The following is an 18,431-nucleotide window of genomic DNA, read 5'->3' on the forward strand; positions in this document are numbered from 1 at the left end:
GTTTTACGAACTAGTATGAATGAAAATGATTTAGGCAAAATATTAAGGAAAACGTTCAACACAGGGTCCATAAATTCGATCATATCTTTGGATTAAATGTGTTTAAAATAGGGACTGAGTCGTGGCATTTTCAAACAACAAATAATAAATGCGTTTGGGACACACACAAGTACAGCAAACCGTCAAAAGAGAGGTAGTCCTGAGTATGCCACCTGCTATTTAATTAAATTGAACACGTTACACGTGCCCCTACTACCCAGCAGCCACGTTAACCACGCATCAGCTAGCATTATCACAGCACCGTGTGGTGTAGTGGATGGATATCACAATCATTCTCACCCCTGTTGCAATCAAGCGCTACTACAATGCTTATGACGATCGATAATAATGATGATGATGACGCTGCTGCTTAAAGGTGTTTGTGTTTGTCAGCAGATTCTGCTTCCTATTCGTTGGATGGAATGAATATTTGTGCGGTGTGGAAACTTTATTTGCTTTCAGTTCCGCATTTTCCTCGTGCAGTTCTATAAATTCTATCCGACCACCCGCAGCAACACCCTCGAATGCCGCAAACATAAAAACAATAGGCAGCAAATATGTGAAACGATTGCTCAGTGTGTCAGTAGGTTCCCAGTTGCGTTGAGGTTTGTTTGAGGAAAACTTGAGTGTTCCTGAAATCGCACAAAAATGCGAATTTTTTAAGTTTCAATATTTTGTTTAACTGATGTTAAAAGGATACTGAATTCCGCTCATAAGATCCACTCAGTAGCACAACAATTGCTTAGCATCAAAGGTTTCATTGCTTTGGTTTGGAGTAAGTGGGCAACCAACCAACAAACACAATTCCACTATCAATTGAAGCCCATCATCTCATGCTGATTTGCGGGCAGCCACAGTGTTACTTTGACGGAAGACGCCTACCACCCATAATATTCCGTGTCTCTTATCTAATGCCCTTCGCATTATTCTTGAATTCGCCACTTAGGAGCAAAATACGAAAAAGCCGGGCGGAGAGAACGTGCAGGAGCTACTACTGGAGGCGGCTTGAGGCCGGCTTGCTTTATCCCGAATTCATGCCGGTGTGTAGCTCTGTGGCGCGCGGACCGCACAAACATGATTTCGCAATTTGCAACTTTGTTGTCACTATGCCGCCACCGCCGTTCCACCCGAGAGAGGGAACACAAGCATAAATTGTTGTTCAGTTGCTGTTGCGATGCTGCGCTGCACAGTGTCCTGTGCTTCCTTTCGTAATTTCCGTTCCACGCCCGACCATCGACGATCATCATCATGATGATTTTTGCATTCGTGTAATGGAGGAGAGTGTATGCTCTTCCGCTGGACAACTTAAGTTTCAAGCGGATACTTTCTCACTCTAAAAACGAGCACTTAGTGGAGGTTGATGGTGGCACGAGAATGGAACCAAGGGAAATTATAGAACTATTTTGTTGTGTGTGCTGAAGAGAAACCTGCTGCATGGTTGGCGTTAAGGTCCCAAATATTAGTATTCAGCTATTTATATTAGACATTCCATTCAGAAGTATGATGTAAGTACAGAACTGTTGTTGATCCTCGTAAGCAGAAGTGATTTTCCATCCTTTCAAATAAGTAAATTAACGTCCTGAAAGCTATAAATGACATACCAAAATCTCTGGAGGCCATACTATCATAATTAAAATAAACACAATGCCATGTGGTGATCACCGAATAACTGATGAGCATTTGGAAACAAATATCCTCCGTTTTTCATACAATTGTTCTATATATGAAGAATATAAAATTTAAAACACAATTGAATAGAAGAATATAGAGATACAAATCTTTAAACTTGAGACGTTAACAATACTATATTAAATTCGTAGCTAATGCTGCAATATGACGAGATTTAGCAAATCCACATGATACAGCCTCAGGCCATTCTGAACTACTTCTGAAATGAATACACAGGGGGCCTACGTCAAACCCTGTAAAATCTTACTTATATTGAAAAAAGTTCCATCACCGCGCGTCTACAAAAGATCGACGCAGTGTCAAAAGTAATCTGATATGTAATTAGAAAGTCATAACAATAACCCACACAATACAGGTTTCATGCATACAGCACTAGAGCTGTTCGACTGTACGTTAACATTATCATCATCATCAACCACAGAAAACATGAAACAAGCAGAACATCATCATCATCATCATCTCTCATTTCACAACCTATGTTGGATAAAACAATAAAGCCTCGATAAGGAATGGCCCTGGGGCAATTGTTGTCAAGAGTATTATAAGCCTTTTTTCCAAGAACTTAACATATCCCTTGCATTCTGAGAAAACCGACCCCCTAAATGGACATTGCTTTTGTTTGATTACAGTTCATTGGAAATTGTATATTTATATTTATAATATAGCGAAGATGCAAGCTCGAACAACTCGGATCTCGAATCGAGTAGAAATGTACATTATAGAAGTAGAATAATCACTAGTCATTAAACTTACTATAATTATGAGAATGAAATAGTTGAAATACTTTCTCCCATTTAGGTCTTGAATGTGCTAAGTTAGAAAATTGATATTTTTGGCAGCCATCTGTCAAACATTCGCAAGAAGTCGTTTCGATGTAATTCATAACAGACAAATCGGTCTTTACTAAGTAGTCGCCTGGCAATAAGACCGTCCATATTGCCCTTATGTCCCTTATCAATAAAAAAAAGAAGTCGCTAAACACATAACAAACTACTAGTAATTACACCTGGTTCTTGGGCGCTTAAAACTCTGAATGTCTAGGCCAGGCCCAAGACTTCCTTGACTTGATTAACCCATAGCCAACCCTGTGCACGTGGTGTTGATGGTCTGGCCCTGGACTCTGGATACTGCAAATCTTTCGGTTAGTAGCATAATATGTAATAGAAAATGAGCAGCAATGCAGCTCCCACACGCGAAAACTGATACAGACGTCGGGTTAAAATCAACATCAAGTCCATTAACAAAGTTGATGAATTCTTCGATAAGAGGCTTCATTGTGGCTTTGGCCGAAGTCTTTAGTATTTTTTTTGAGTACTGAAGGAAATCATTTGAAAAGAAATTCTCTCCAAAACGAGGCTATTTAAGCATCCAATCGATAATATGACAAGTTGTATGCTTCTCATGATTCTTCTTCTTTTTCTTCCTTGGCACTACAACCTCGAGAGGTCACGGCCTGCCATTTCTGGCTTTCGGTGACTTAATTTTACCCGTAGTAAAGTAGTCAGCCTTACATAAGAGGAGGCGGTCTGGATGGGATTTGAACCCCGGCCCTGCCCCGTGTGAAGACCGGTGCCGCTGTCGCCCCGGCTATCGGACCGCCCTCTGTGATTCCAGCTGATTCTAAGAGCTGATATGATCACCATAACGAAATGATCACATGTCAAACTAATAAAAGAGTAATAAACTTTATTTTTATAATACAAATCAATAAAATCTCATGCATCTTCAACTCGAACAGTACAACCTGTTGATTTGCGATAATCGCATGGTTTGCACAGCGGCCACACACAAGCAACATTTCCTCTGCAGTGGCGTGTGTCCTATCAACGACATCAAAACGAACCACAGTAAACATCGGAAACGTCGTCGAAGAACGTCGTAAGGATCAATAAAACTATCATAAAAACTCACGATCATCGTCTGAATCGCCCTCCTAGCGGCGTTTGGGATGGGTTTGACTGGGTGGTTTGACTCACACATAATGCAAAATAAAATGGTAGCAACTTGCTTCCTTACCTGAAACGGAGAGAACGAGAAAGGAAACGAACGACCAACATAAATAAAGACGAATAGAGATTAGTTTTAAAAGATAAAGGTTAGCGCACAGAGACGGCTGCATGTGTAAGTAGTATTGGCGAATACGTTGAAAATGTGCAAAAGCCAAGCGGAACACACCACACCGTACCCTGCTGCAGGACAACAAACACGTGTAGCAGGGCGCACCGAGCTACGAAAGCGACGCAGAGCAAACAACAAAGCTACAAAGCCATTGCAGTATTCCCATTGAGCCCCAGCAGCATTGGTGGCAACTAGCACTACTGGGTGGGGGTGGGAGGTACTTCCCGCGGAAAGGATCATCGTTTAGTGAGGAGTTCAGGGCAGGGCCAGCGTGCGCCTGCCAGTCACGACTGAAACATATTTCACTCCGTACAGATAGATGTACTACGAAGATATATACCACCGCCCGTACGGCCCCCCTGGATGGCATCCCTATTTCTTCGTTTCATCTCTACACTGCCGGTCCCGTTTTGCTATAGTGATCTCAGAAAAGTCATCTCGCTTGCTAGCTGCTGCTGTGTTATGGGAGCTTCTGCACATATACAACGGGCCACGAGTTTTGTCACGTTTCCTGCTCGTGTATCTTCCTGCGCTTGTGTCTCTTTGCACAGACCTAGTCGCGTCTTACCGCTCGGTCTCACCCAACCGTTCCTTCTAACACGTAGGTAATGATATTTAAATGTCATCTCGTAGCAATAGCATAGGAAGTAAGCATAAAACAGACCGAACAGGCGAAAGACAAGACGTTTATTTCTAACGTGCCATTGGCATCGACCAAGTTTCTCCCAGACTGCCCGCCCGCTGCTGCTGCCTCTCTGAGTGTCATTCTAGCGACCTGATGGTTTAGAAAGCGCATGCAGAAAAATCAAATAGTAATTTCTTTTCGCGATTTACTTTTCAACGGCTGTCAATGGGCAATGGATGGTATTTATCAACATGATGTCACATGAATGTCGTTTCTTGTATGTGTCACGAATAATGGCATAGAATAAGCAGAAAGAGCACAATCCACGAAAACTTAGCAGTGAAACTTGGTGCATTCATTTATAGACTAGTTAATACTAGTACCATCATTGGCTTTTGATAATCTGAGATATTTGATGATCTTGAGATATTTTGTCCATCATTTTAAGCTTCAAAAATCTAATGCTACCAGAGTATTTTTTTTTGCTCAACAAAAATCTCTCCTATGAGTCAGTGGTTTATTTACCACCAGGGTTTCATTTTAGATTCGTGGAAAAGTTTGTAATCGGGTATGAATTAGAAGCTTATAAGCTTATAGCTTATGAAATCAAAAAGAACCTAAAAATGATTCAAATCTTTTATTTCTCTAAGCTTGTCTATGCCAATCTGCCAATAAGCTTGTCTAAGTACAGCTTGTCTATGCCAATCTTTTCCCGTCTCGTTTTTCAGTTAATCCATTACTACCCAAGTGTACAAAACCTTTATCCAAATGGTATGGAACGACACCTAGCTTTATCCTCAAATATGGGATTCGTTTACTAGGAATTTACGTTATCTAGGGGCAGATATGGTACCTCAAAAGGAAATCAAGGAGCGGTCCGGATGAGATTTTAACTCGGATCCTGCCGTGTGAACACCGGCGCCGCTGTCGCATCTACTACCGGGCCCCGCCCCGGTTGAAAATTATTATCACAGAATTTTGTAATTATTTTCTATTTTTACAATCCACAGGTAACGTTTTATACCAAATTAGTGGAATTTAGAACGAGTGATTATTAAGCTCATTCTGCTCTTCAAAAACATTATCTTTTGTGGTGTGAAATGTATCATGGTGAGCAATAATGGGTTAAAGAAACCGTTGTTGTTCTACAACATCGATTGTTCCTGTAAAGATGTTTAAAAAGTTGTTTTGACGAGAATATTAAAAAAGGTAACAATACATCATCTGTCCGTAGTAATCAATACATAAAATGAAATAAAAAAGGGAGGATTGTGCATCGTTGCTCATATCATGCATATATGTCCTCAGGCCAATCTTTACGAGGCAAACTGACTAAAAGAATGCAGCAGCAGCAAGCCAGTGTACCATGCAGCGTGAGGTACGATCAGGAAAAGGGTTCCAATCAAATCAATCGACCTCGTACTAGTACTCACACGCACACACACACAACCACATTCACATTAACACATCCACACCCTATCCGCAGCCATTACTGCTCATCGTACGCGTTTGACCATTTCAAGGACTTTCCACGGTCCAACCGGGCCAATGCAAACAACGCAAGCGCAAGTAAAAACGCACTACACAAACATCAGACAGAAGGCCTCAGCTCAAGGGTTGGGCCTGGGATAAGGGTGGACTTTCGAGTCCCGCCGTGGGCTGGCAGCGAGCAGGAAGTGCAACACATTCTCATCTACCCCTCATCTACCGCTCACTTATCTCCCCCCCTGTAGCTGCTGCGCCATCGTCATGGCACGTCTATTTCTCCAGTCTCGAGCATGCCCCCATGTTCAAAAGCAAAGTGTCACTCAGTCGGGCATGAAATTTAAATGCGTCACACTGCGACGCTATCAAGGGACGAACAAAAAAACACACACATTGCTTTCACCTGCTTGTTGTAGGCAGCACAACACTTTACGGCACACACACACCCCAATGGCCGTGGAGGCCGTTTTTATTTCGTATTTTGTTATAAGGAATCTAACGGCCGTGTGCTTTTAAAAAGTACTTGCAAACAATATATTGCTGCTCTCAGTCCCGGGTGTCAACAAATTCGAATAAAATAGGGACTGTGTCTGTCGTAGGCTATAGTATAAAAGAAGGCTAATATAAGCGTGGTTCTGCCTTTATTAACTATGTCTACGGAGCTGCATGGAGAGCAAGAACAAATCCTGTTGGTGTGGGCGAACTGGAGTTAGCAAGTGGCGCCTTTTTCGTGATTCAGAGGTGTTAAAAAAGCACGCTCCATCTAAGCCGACCAAGAAACCAGTTACAAGCTAAACTAGTTACCGGTTTGACCTAATAAAGAAATAAACTAGGTAAACTAAGCACCAACCAGCGCGGCGGCTGGTGTAATCATGGAATAACAACTACATCATCATCGACTAAAAATAGGTGCTTTTAATTTTTTCTTCTAAAGAGCGTCAAAATAAATAATCCCTTACTTCTCTATTTTTTTATCGCTTAACTCTTCTAATTGCCTTTAAAGGTGAGTTCAGCGAATTGGATTTGTTTTGTAATTCCCAACCTTAATTCCACATGAATCCCACATTTTAATAAAGTTTTCTTAATTTAAGAAGATGTTGAAATAGCCATGATGTGATGTAAGAGGGTTTTATAAGCTCCAATTCGCTCTTTTCGTTCTGAAATTATAAATCTGTTATACCAAAGATAGAGACAATAAAAAAAAGTGCATCGGTTACTTATTTACTATCCCAAACTTCAAGAAGAATCAGCGACTTCAGGAGTACTCCATCTCAATTTGGGCCTACCACGCTGGCTCTGTCTACCGCTGGTAGATGGAATGGTAAAAAATGCCTTCGCTTTATGCTTGATAGTCTAGATGAAGGACAGATCATCCGGAACCATTCTGATGATATGAAAAGGGGAGCCAAGTTCCACGCATTCTCCAATGTCCTGGGGTTCATATAAGGAATTGATTTTTGACAGAGGCTATCCATCAGAAACTTATGACGGCGTTCTTTATTGCCGTTTATAAGACCCAGCTTGGTTTATCGCCTTGGTCATGTTTTTAGTGGAGAACATTCCAATGTGTGAACCTTTGCCTCTATGTTGTTGATAGTGCTAACTGTTAACCAAAAATAATGTTTTAGATGACTTCGTAGGAGCAGTCACCTAACTGAAAATATCACTGCAGCGTATCAACCATTGTTACCAGGGTCGCTGGGCCTTGGTTTTGGCCGTATGATTCTCCGCTAGATCGGGAACACTGGTAAGCTTCTGCTACATACGAGAGCTTCAAATAAATGTGCTTATGTTGTTAGTGTGTGTCAGAATCTAGATTAACTTAGTTCCCGATGTTTCAAGCGTCATTGCTTTGCACCTAGTTTTTATTAAGCCCCGTTTCTCGGAACTTCTAACCATGTTGTTCTCATTGGCAGTTGACTCTTGTATGGCTTAAGATTCTCCCATAAAAAAATATCCAACACGTGATTTTGGACATTTTCATTCTAATAACAAAGCGAGGCTCGGCCAGGATTCTATCAATTCTAATAGTTTTATCATGGCTGTGCTGTACTTGAAATAGTCCGAGTATCATCGTTAATGCACTGTCATTTTCTCGAAGATTTGGCACGCATAGTGAAGCTCTTATGGTAGGCAGATTTTGCTCATCGTAATTCTCCACGATCCGCCAAATCGATCTTGTAAAATTAGTGAGAAAATCTTCAAGGTAATATTCAGCACAATAATACCCATTTGCTTGGTTAGATTATGTATGGATCCTAAAAGCTTGCGAACGACTCGCTATCCCAACCAGTGCTACCAGTTTTTATTAGTTCAGCTAGCACTTGGTCATGCTCAACGTGGATTAAACCAATTCAAAGATAGTCAGCCATTAAAGCAGACAAATCAAGACCCGCAAATGTAGTAGGACCAAATAAATAGATGATTACATCGAAAAGGAAACGCAGTCGACAGCAAATAGAAACTACGCCACATATTACACTCGGCAGTCGTTACAGTGTGTAATTGTCGCCCAGCCAACCAGCATACAGTCCATTTCCGTCAGTTCTTCGTGGTATATATAGCCGCCACCACATATCCATTATTGTCAACTCCGCGCACAGACCAAAAAAGAAGAGCACGATAGCACAAGCGTAAGTCCCAAAGCCAATAATAGTAATACCATTTAGGTGTAAATGGGAACCCCAAACGAGTAGTAACTATGGTACGAACAGCTCGTTACATAGACTTATGAGGATATGACACGGGGAGTACTACCTCAAGAACGGAAGCAGAATTAGCATATGTAAGAATAATTTCTAGAATTATTTCCCCCATCCTGGACATTAAAAAATTGTGGATTTCCTTAGAAATAGCAAGGGGTTTGGGGTGTTTCTTAGATACTTTCAAAACAATCGAAAATTACATTCTTCTTCTATTTTGGCTCTACAACCTCGAGACTTCGAAATTAACTGACTTCGTTAAATTAGTTTATCCGTTTAGCTAGATAGTCAGTCCCTTGTTTATGATTGCATTACTACAGAATTACATTTCCAAAATGATTTCAAGGTTGAAATCTCTTCAGGCCCAACCGTTACAACCATTTAGCTTGCGTACGTCAGCAACGAACCTATAAAACTACAGTATCTCCAGTTACAAGCCATGTTGCAGTTTTCGTGTTCAACCCCCTATTACCACCCCACAGCCCGCATTCTATTCTGGAATTATGGGCAAATGGAAGACCTAGCCAACCAAACCAACCACCACCCATCGACGAATTGGATCGGATGGTACGATATGGAAAATTACGACACAACACACATACGCGCCTTTTCCACACACACACACATTCTCTACCAAATATTAGTCAGCCCTGGCCATTCGAATCAAGATACGGTTCTGTTCATAGTAGTAGTAGTAGAAATGGTAGTAATATAGTTCCGTGTGCCCAGTGTGCTATGGATCGTATCGATTGGTCTCGGTCAAAGCGGGCGAAAAAAGTAATGCTCCCATCCTTACGAAATGGATGGGTGGGTAACATTGTTAGAGCGAGAGAGAGCGAGCATCAGGAACACCACTCTTCTGACAAGAGCGCTGCCTCTTCGCTAGGCCTGTGGTGTGTGGTGCGGCGTTATGCGTGTCTCATCATCAGCGATGACGGTTGAAGGGCGTTCATAAGACAAAACCGCGAGGAGACGCGCGCGCGTAGGGAAACAAACACACCGGGACCAGAGGTCCGACGATTCCGTCGTCCATCAGCCGAATCTAAAAGTAGAAGAAAAATAAAAGGCCGAAAGAAAACAGCGCTCTTAAAAAGATGAAGCTTATTTTCGCTCACTCCTTTCGCTGGTTTCTTTTGTCGCGCACATGGCGACTCATACAGGCATTCACACACGGTGTGGTACAAAGAAACACACGCGTAAAATATTGGCTGCGCTGTGCTCTTCAGGTCGGTGCGTCGTCGTCGTCATCGTCCATCAAATGTATGCTGTTGCCTCACATATATTGGAGTAAAGTAGAATACGTGCGCTTCTGATTGAAGGTAAAAAAAAAGCCCCCAAAACACCCTATCATGCACGCACACACATGGCGAGTGCTGCTGCTGCTGCTGATGTTGGCAAAAGAAGGCATCGAACGAAGTGCGCTATGATGTTGCTATTCATTTGCACTCGCAGGGCGTTTTTCTCATTCCGTCTCGCTTTGGCTCGCCCCTGTCTGGAGCAAAAGCGTAGCGGGTGAACACACCGATAAAATCCCAGGGATGACGACGGCGAGATTGTGTGTCTCTCGGGCCAGCGAGTCACTGTACGCACGAGAGCACACTCAGCTAGCTAGCCGCGCACACTGCACTGTTGGCCGAGTGGAGTGCTGGCTATGGAGAACCCCGCAGCCGAGCCGGGCCAAAACCAAATCAAACCAACACACACCATCCCAGTCGTTGGATCGTGTGGTTTGCCATCCGTGAGCCACACACCGAAATGTACATCTCGGTCAAATCCCTTTCTCAGTCTCTCTCACGTGCGTACAATGCCCGGCTGTGCGCAAGCGCTCGCACGCATGCCATCTCCCGTCTCGGTCGCGCTGCCGTGTTTGACAAGCGTCCAATTAAAATCAATATACTAACCCTACGGAAAACATTGGTCCACCGTAGAGCGTTTTTTCCCATTCCGTCCACCCCGTTTTGTCGGCCGATGTGTGCGCACTATCTATCTGTCCTTTTCTCTTTCACGCGCGCACACACACATACGTTACCTCTCTCTTATTCTCGAGCAGTGAGGCAATGAAACGCGGGCCAAAAAACAAGCACACTTTGCACAAGGAGGCTCAAAACTCCATTCTCTCTTTCTCTCTCTCTCTATCGCTTCTCCTTTTACCCACCCATCCTTTGCAATCCTTATGAATCGATCCAACCACTCCATACAGGCAGCAGCGGGAAGAAAAAGCACCACCACACCACATACCACTGTACTAATTCCACGGCCTTCTTTCCTTCTCTATTCACCCATGCACACATGCATACGCGCCATCTCAAATACACATTGTTTTGACGCTTTAGCTCAACTGCATGTACGATAACCCCGGAGCAGAAAAGCAGGCTGCCGAACAAGAAAGGCAATACAGATGATGCTCTCACGCTTGCTCTGCTGGTCTTCCATCAGCCGGCAAGCAATTCCGTCGTTGGACCACGCAAGCAAGCAAGGCTAGAGTGTAAAAAGCGCCTTCTCTATATATTCCCCCACGTTATGACGCAGATAACTGTTGGCCTGCCGAGCGCTCTCACACACACTCACGCACACATATAGCGCAGTAGAGTCGAATTTGAGGTCCTTCGAGAAACGGAATGATTCTCGCTCCGTTGGGTTGGCTCGGCTTTGGCTTTGGCCAGTATGAGCGCGCGCGTTACAGCGCGTTTCTTTTTTTTGTTGGCTCGGTTAATAATGTAAGGTAAATAGCCTTTTCTAGCATAAGCAGAAACTCCTGCTTGCTGTCTGATGGTGGTGTGGTGTTTCGCCAATCATAAAGATAGAAAGAGACGGAGGAAACCAGCACCGTACAAGGGTGGGAAGAGACAAGCACGAGTGAGTAGTGACGGGCAAAACGCATGACGAAGCGCATCCGGGAAGGTGTACATCACACGCACACATTCGCCAACTCACCGTCGTCATTGGAACGATGAGAAAAGATGTATCGCTTTGTGTGTGTGTGTTGTGTGCTGCTGGTGACGACGATCGAGGATTACGTTTTCTCTTCTGTCCTATTTACTCTTGCGAACAAAATGGCTGTCCATCGCATTTACTCTGCCAGCGAAATCCGTCCTTGTTGTGCTCTTCGTATAAAACCGTGAACAAAAACAACATCATAATACAATGGTCCGCTGGGGCGCGAACGGGTTATTCGCAGTGTTCCAACGTCTTTTTCTTATATTCAACTCTTCGGGGCCCGCAAGCCCAATCAACCATATCCAACAAGACCGGATTTCTACAGAAGCAGCAGCATCCGCCGCCGCCAACAACAACAACAACGACAGCAAAAACAACTCAATCGAGGACAACAACAAAAAAAGTGCACTACATTACATTTTCGATTCTTCAACGCACACCAAACCACAAGCGAATAAGTTTTTCGCTGTCATTGGCTGAAAGCAAAAGAAAGAAAATCCGATTTTTGTTTGCAATCCAATCTACTAGCGGTGACCGCTTTCACAGACGCGCGGGTCGCTGAAGAAGGAGATGTTTCCTTCCCTTTTATAAATGCGACTTGAATAAACAACACAAGAGTATGCGTGTCATCAATCCTTTTGCTGCCGTACAGCAGTGGTACCGTCGTTTGTCCGTGGCCAATCCACCACTACTGCTGAAATTTGATATTTTCTTACGGCTAGAGACTAGTAAGCTGCCTGCAAGCTCAATGTCCAATCAAGCTGAGTAGTGGAGGCGGACACATCTAACAAACTGGTAAGGCTATTTTCGAACCTGCTATAGCAATTACAAGTCGTTCCTGCAGAAACCGTTCTAGAAGACGTCGTTTTATCGCGTAGAACCTCACCAAAATATTAAACTAAGCTGACCAAGCTTAGTTATACTATACTAAGAGGTTTTTTGACGGCGTCCAGAAATTCGCCCGGGCAGAAAACCAGACTAATACCAACAACATGCCAAAATCAGCGTTCGATATCTTCCGCACAAGAGAACGTCATACTTATTTCCTACGTTCTTGTTCTTGTCATATTCTCAAACATTTTTAGACGCATATTACTGTCTTTACAAGGGAATTTCTTCTCTGCATTGGATTGCCCTCTGCGGAAGACATCAGCAAAAAACAAGTCTGTCCCCCATGAAAGATGAAAGGCAGTGCCATTCCTGATCTTTTCCCGGGACAACAAGCAGCATCATTTGTCTGGAATAAGAAAGTCTCGAGAGGCTTCTGCCATTCAAGTGTGTTTGAATAGCAAACACTTAAACCAGGCACACACAGCAACATCCTCCGGGTGGAAGATTCCTGATATGACGCAGTGCTTCCTCCACGGTAGTTTCATCTCGAACCGGACTACAGAAAATACGTATTCCGCGCAGAGAGAAGTTGTAGAATCACGTCATACGCTGCCTCTGCAATGGGAACAACACCCAAGCCCGGACAGTAACCACTACCCACTAAAAACCAACGAAATCTAGCGCAATCTGCCGAAAACCGAAATCTTGGACAAGCATGCTTCTGGCGGTGCTACTGCTCGTTGAGGTTTTCTTTTTGGACAAGTGTAAGATCGAACCATTTCTACTGCTCCAAAGTTCTGGGGGCTCATTTGAAACTAGCTCGCTCATATATAGCAGCGACTTATAATAGTTACTTCCAGCGCCAGTAAAAAAGCACAAGGGATTAGACAGTTGCTATGAAAAGATGCTTTTTACTGCCTGCTTCCAATTATTGCTCCATCGACCAAGAAGGGAACACGGGAAGCCACCAACGAGCAATACCCACATTAACAGGTGCAGCGTGAGAGTGAGCGAGTGAGCGCACGAAAAATTCTACCATTTGCTGGAAAGAGACACAAAAAGGAACCAACAAGCAAGGACTTTGTTCATACCTTCTTCTTGCTCCCCTAGCACCAGCTTGAGCAATATGGCGTGAGCGAACATCTGAGCTCGGGTATGTGTGTGTGTGTGTGTGTGTGTATTTAGAGCTATGGAACCAAACCGCCACCATGCGAAATGCGAAAACTGCCGGACCGGATGGATAATGATGATGATGGAAGACGAAAAAGGAAATCATACAAGAAGAGAACACATCATCCTGATGACGAAGAAATGTCCAAACTCTGGTATATTCCGCGCTAAACTTATTTTGCGGCTATAAGCAAGAGCGAGACGTGCCTTCTGGTTCCTAGAAAGGGCGTTCTCTCTCCCTCTCTCTTTCTTTCAACATTTCTTTTCCGAGCCAACTCTGGGCAAGCAGGCTTTGGTCCGACACCACCGTCATGGGAAGAGCATTAAATTGTGTGTTGGTGGAAGTGTATTTACTGCACCAATACTATCATAACGCATCACAGGTATCAGTTTCGGGGAGAACAATCCGAATATTCACAAATCATTCGAAAAATAGGAATAACCTAAATTATTACATGAAATAGTTGCTGACAAATATTTTCCCATACAATTGGGGGAAAAATTACACAGAATGGATTGCTTAGATGGATCATTCTTCACAAGCGATTCGTTCTTTCCCCGCAAACATTTCCCAAACCCCATATATTTCTGTGGTGCTAAATTTCTATTCGCGTGTGTTAGAGCGAGTCGCATCAAGAGTTACATGCTGTGCAATAGAAAGGAACAGCGAGTATCGACACGCATACAAATAGAGCATTTTCTGCAATGGCGCTTTACCAACGACGCGCATACACACACCCAACACATCCAGAGAGCAGGCATTCCTGGGCCACTCTTTCCTGCATATTTTTTTCTCTCTGTTTTCCGACCATACCAGGCTAGTAGTAAATTATTCCATTTCACAAGCCCTCTTCTCGCTTGCATGTTGTTCTTAACTGCGCGACTGCCTTTTGAGGCGCTTCCCATCGTTTTACTTGCTGCTGCTGGCGGTGATGTTTGCCTGCTGCCTTTGCTTCTTCTACCGCTATCTTATCTACTGGTAAATGCGAACATCGGTGCTCACACGCACACCACGAAACATGGTAGGGGCCGCCCGTGGAAAAACACTCGAAGCGCACGATGGACGACGAATGAACAAACGAACGGGCAAAGAACAAGACTACCAGGCAGGAATGAAGAGCAAAAACAGGCTTTGCCCTGTCGTCCGGACGCCACTCTACTGTGAACACATCTGTAATAATACACTTGTGCATGAATGTGTGTGCGTGTGTGTACGACGGCTTCACCGTGGTCTCATCTGTCTTGCTTTCATTCTGGCAAACATCCAATGTGCTACCCATCTTGCTTAAGCGCACGGGCGCAAGGGATTTTCTTGCTTGCCGCTCCGTGCGGTATTCGTATCACCTCACACAAACACACACGCACAGCACAGCACTAAACCAACAACACACACTGTGTGGCAAAACCGCTCCGCTGTCAAGCGAAGCGATGACTTGGCGCTGCCTTTGCGCTTGAGTGAACGAAAGAGCGACAGAAAACGAACGCGGCGGGCAGAGCGGGAGCGCGATAGAGCAGTCACCCCGAACGAACGAACGAACGAACGAATGAGAGTCTAGAGATAGTGAGATACAAATAAAATGTACTAACCCTACGGAAAACATCGGTTCATGCTATTACGTATGTGCTTTTTTCTCCACTCTTCATTCAATTATTTATCGATTTTCAACTCCAAAATTAGTAAAATTGTATAATTTCAATATTCTTTTGCACAAACCAACGTAAGAACACAACATCAGACTGCGTTAAAGCTTCAGGTAGCGTGTGCATAGGAAATCAATAGCGAAACTGCGGTGCCTAGAATAATACACCTCAAAACATCCTTTTGCTCCGTTGGCTTCAATGGTATTGGTCCAGTTACAGTAAGTTTACTCTAAAGAAACTGGGATGTAACTCTTACAAATCGGTAGTAATATTTTGAAAAAAAAAAATGTCTCCACTGTGAATATTAAGTTGAAATTAAAAAAAGGTTATACTTTGTATGGCTTGTCATCTGTAGGACAAGCCGCTAGTAGATAATGAAGAGAGATAATCTTTTTCCATAACGTTATACTATTGATAAACAAAATGGATGCACCACCAACTCTGCCTCCCGGATGCCAAATATGCCCAATACCGTTACACTTTTGTGGATTCATTTCCACACGTTGTGAAATTCAAAAGCCTAAAAATGGGAAAAATATGAAATGCAACTCTGGTACACTTCTTCCACTGTCTCGCTAATGGATTTTAAATATCGACAGGAGTACAGATATAAATACGACAATCATTTTATCACCGTCACCGGCAAATGTGGAACCATAGTTAATATAAACTTCGATTCAAAGTAGAACGAAATGAGATGACAAACGATGTGACGGTTGTTCGCAAGCATATTTTATTGATCCCCTCATAACAAGACTGACTGCTGGCTTTTTTTACAACCTCTACACTGTGAGCGGTAGATTGGATACGTGGATGCTACTGCTTACTATATTGCTATGCAATTTTCGAAGAATGCAACCGTCAATCCAAGAAGCTCCACAGCGAGCGCAGCAGCAATACCGGGCATGCATGCATGGCGATTTTATGTTTATTGATGCATCATGAGGGCGTATTTTTATTGGATGTTTGGGATGGTGGAATTGCATATCTCATTATCCACAACACTACACACTCTTGCCTGCCAATCATCCCACCAATTCGGTTGCATTTATTGGAGGGGCAATATTGCCGTTTTACAAACTAAGTATGCGCGCAAGAGCAATTACGCCGTATCGGAGGAGTGTACCGAAGAGATGAGTTGAGACAAAACATAAAAGACTGTCGATTACAGTCTGTGCGAACAGAACAGTATGGTAGCAAAAGCGGTGATAAAACAACGCAATTTTTTGGCAGACAATGTAGTCAACCGATACTAAATTCTGTTGGTACGCATATTTGCTAATACGCACATTTTCAGCTGTTTCTGAGTCTTGGCAATGAGTTGGCCAAAGAATATGCTTGAAAAATGCCCACTGATGGATGGGTCCGACCAAACAATTCGTTGTGAACGCTGTGTACCACAGATTTCTGGAATTTCCTTTTTAGTTTCTGCTGCATTTTAAGCGTCATACAACATGTCTCCGGAGGTGAGAACATGTTACAAAAGCCCTAGTAGCAATAGCTGACAGCCTGGATAATCTCCTCCGTAGCAGAGGCGGATCATGTTGTAAGCGAACTCAGCAGATGCCTGGGGGTCCCGAGATTTCAAGGTACTGCATTTGCTTCGACAGAAGCAGAACTTCCTTAAGCGGCATGGAGGGAGTCTCCATCATTTATATGGCCCCAAATTCCATAAGGAAGTGCTATTGGAAATCTACTATATTAGACCTAGCTGCTTCAAACAAACTGATAATGCTGTACTATCAGTACATAAAAGAATCGATATTGACGACGATGGATCGCAAGGAGAAAGAGTCATCAAATGAAAAATAGTTAACAACTGTCTTTGTCACGCGTTCTTGACCATGAAACTAACAAGCACGAATACAGTGAAAATGATTAACAGTTGATTCTTAACATTGTTTCATTTTTGCCAAGGCCCGACTGCGACAACCAGCAGGACCATTAATCTCATTAGGCACTCTTATTCAAGATGGATAAGTTTCCCCCAGGAGTTTTCATTTCAAGAGTCCTAGCAATGCTATGTGTAAAGGAGTTACCCTAAGGATTAACCATAGAAAAACTGAATTCCTTAGCAATACCTTCAAACAGAGGAGCTAGGTACAGCCACATAAACACAGCAGCTGCAAAACACACACACATTCGGGCAATCGATGCAAACTAGGACGACAAGGGTACGGCGGCGGTTAGCTATCTCATACAATCATCACCATAGCAACAACAATTCCACATATAGGTAGAGGATAAAGTGGGCCTACCTATGCATAGTTTTCAGGGACCAATGGAATCAAGACGTAGAGGACAATAGAATTGATATCATACACACATATAGACCTAAGCAACAGAAAACTAAATGACACTTACCTTTTAAAATGTTCCCTTAGCTTGTCCTCTCGTACCGTTTCGGGTAAGTTGCCAACCCACAGATGTCGAGTCTCGCGTACCATTTTCTAGCCTCTGATGCTTCATGGAGGCGGATCTCGTTTGGCGGTATGCTCAACGCGGAAGGACGAATCGATGAATGCGTTAGTATAGTGCCCCGCGAGCTGAGATCGCAACCAAATAAGCTAGTAAGCAAGGGCAGATATTTTGCTTCTTCCGCGTATGATGGTGGGATTTGAGAGGATTTTGGACTCCCTAATGTGATCTTACACCCTTGAGGATATCTTAGTCTTGAGTGGTAGGTTACCTTAGTGGGAAGGAAACAGAGATGAAAGAATGGAATGATGATCCGTTCTTGAAGGTGGGAGGGAAATATGCAAAGAAGTAAAAACGGTGTTGGCGATTTTGTAGTTTGGGAGTTTTGAGGGTATAAGGGATTCTCGCCTTCTTGGTTAGAGTAGTTTTGTTAGCTCACACACGCACTTCTACTGGCTATGTACGGTATTGTAGTATGAAGCTTAATCCTTCTCTCGCTGTAACGCCCAATGTTGTGCCTGAAGTTTTTTTTTCTTATGTTGGTAGAATTATGGACTGACACTGCTGGCGCTGAAACAATTCTTGTGCTGTTGATGCGAAAGCAGCATTCATCCTAGGGCAACCATGCCTCGTCGCCGGCGTCTTTTGGCCGACGATCGTGGTGGGACGCGATGATACACTCTGTCGATGATCCTTTTGCTTTTCAAGGCTCTCGACCGGCGCACACAGTACGAAGGGCACATTCTGCCTTCATCGTCGTCCCATTCGGTGCATTC

At 43.4% G+C, this 18,431-nt stretch overlaps 1 protein-coding gene across 8 annotated transcripts in view; it reads right to left on the reverse strand.

Moving 5' to 3' along the window:
• The window catches only part of LOC118509854 (protein split ends), a 73,464-nt gene that overhangs the window by 51,840 nt on the left and 3,193 nt on the right, over positions 1-18,431 (reverse strand). For 7 of the 8 annotated variants that reach the window (XM_036051060.1, XM_036051059.1, XM_036051062.1 and 4 more), the window contains exon 3: positions 17,602-17,926. The exons of the other annotated variant lie outside the window; for it this stretch is intronic. In XM_036051060.1, coding sequence (XP_035906953.1) covers positions 17,602-17,684 — 83 coding nt within the window. In that variant the 5' untranslated portion in view covers positions 17,685-17,926. The remainder of the gene's footprint in view (positions 1-17,601; positions 17,927-18,431) is intronic. 8 annotated transcript variants of the gene reach the window in all.

Source organism: Anopheles stephensi, chromosome 3 (genome assembly GCF_013141755.1).
Source record: "Anopheles stephensi strain Indian chromosome 3, UCI_ANSTEP_V1.0, whole genome shotgun sequence".
Taxonomy (NCBI): Eukaryota; Metazoa; Arthropoda; class Insecta; order Diptera; family Culicidae; genus Anopheles; species Anopheles stephensi.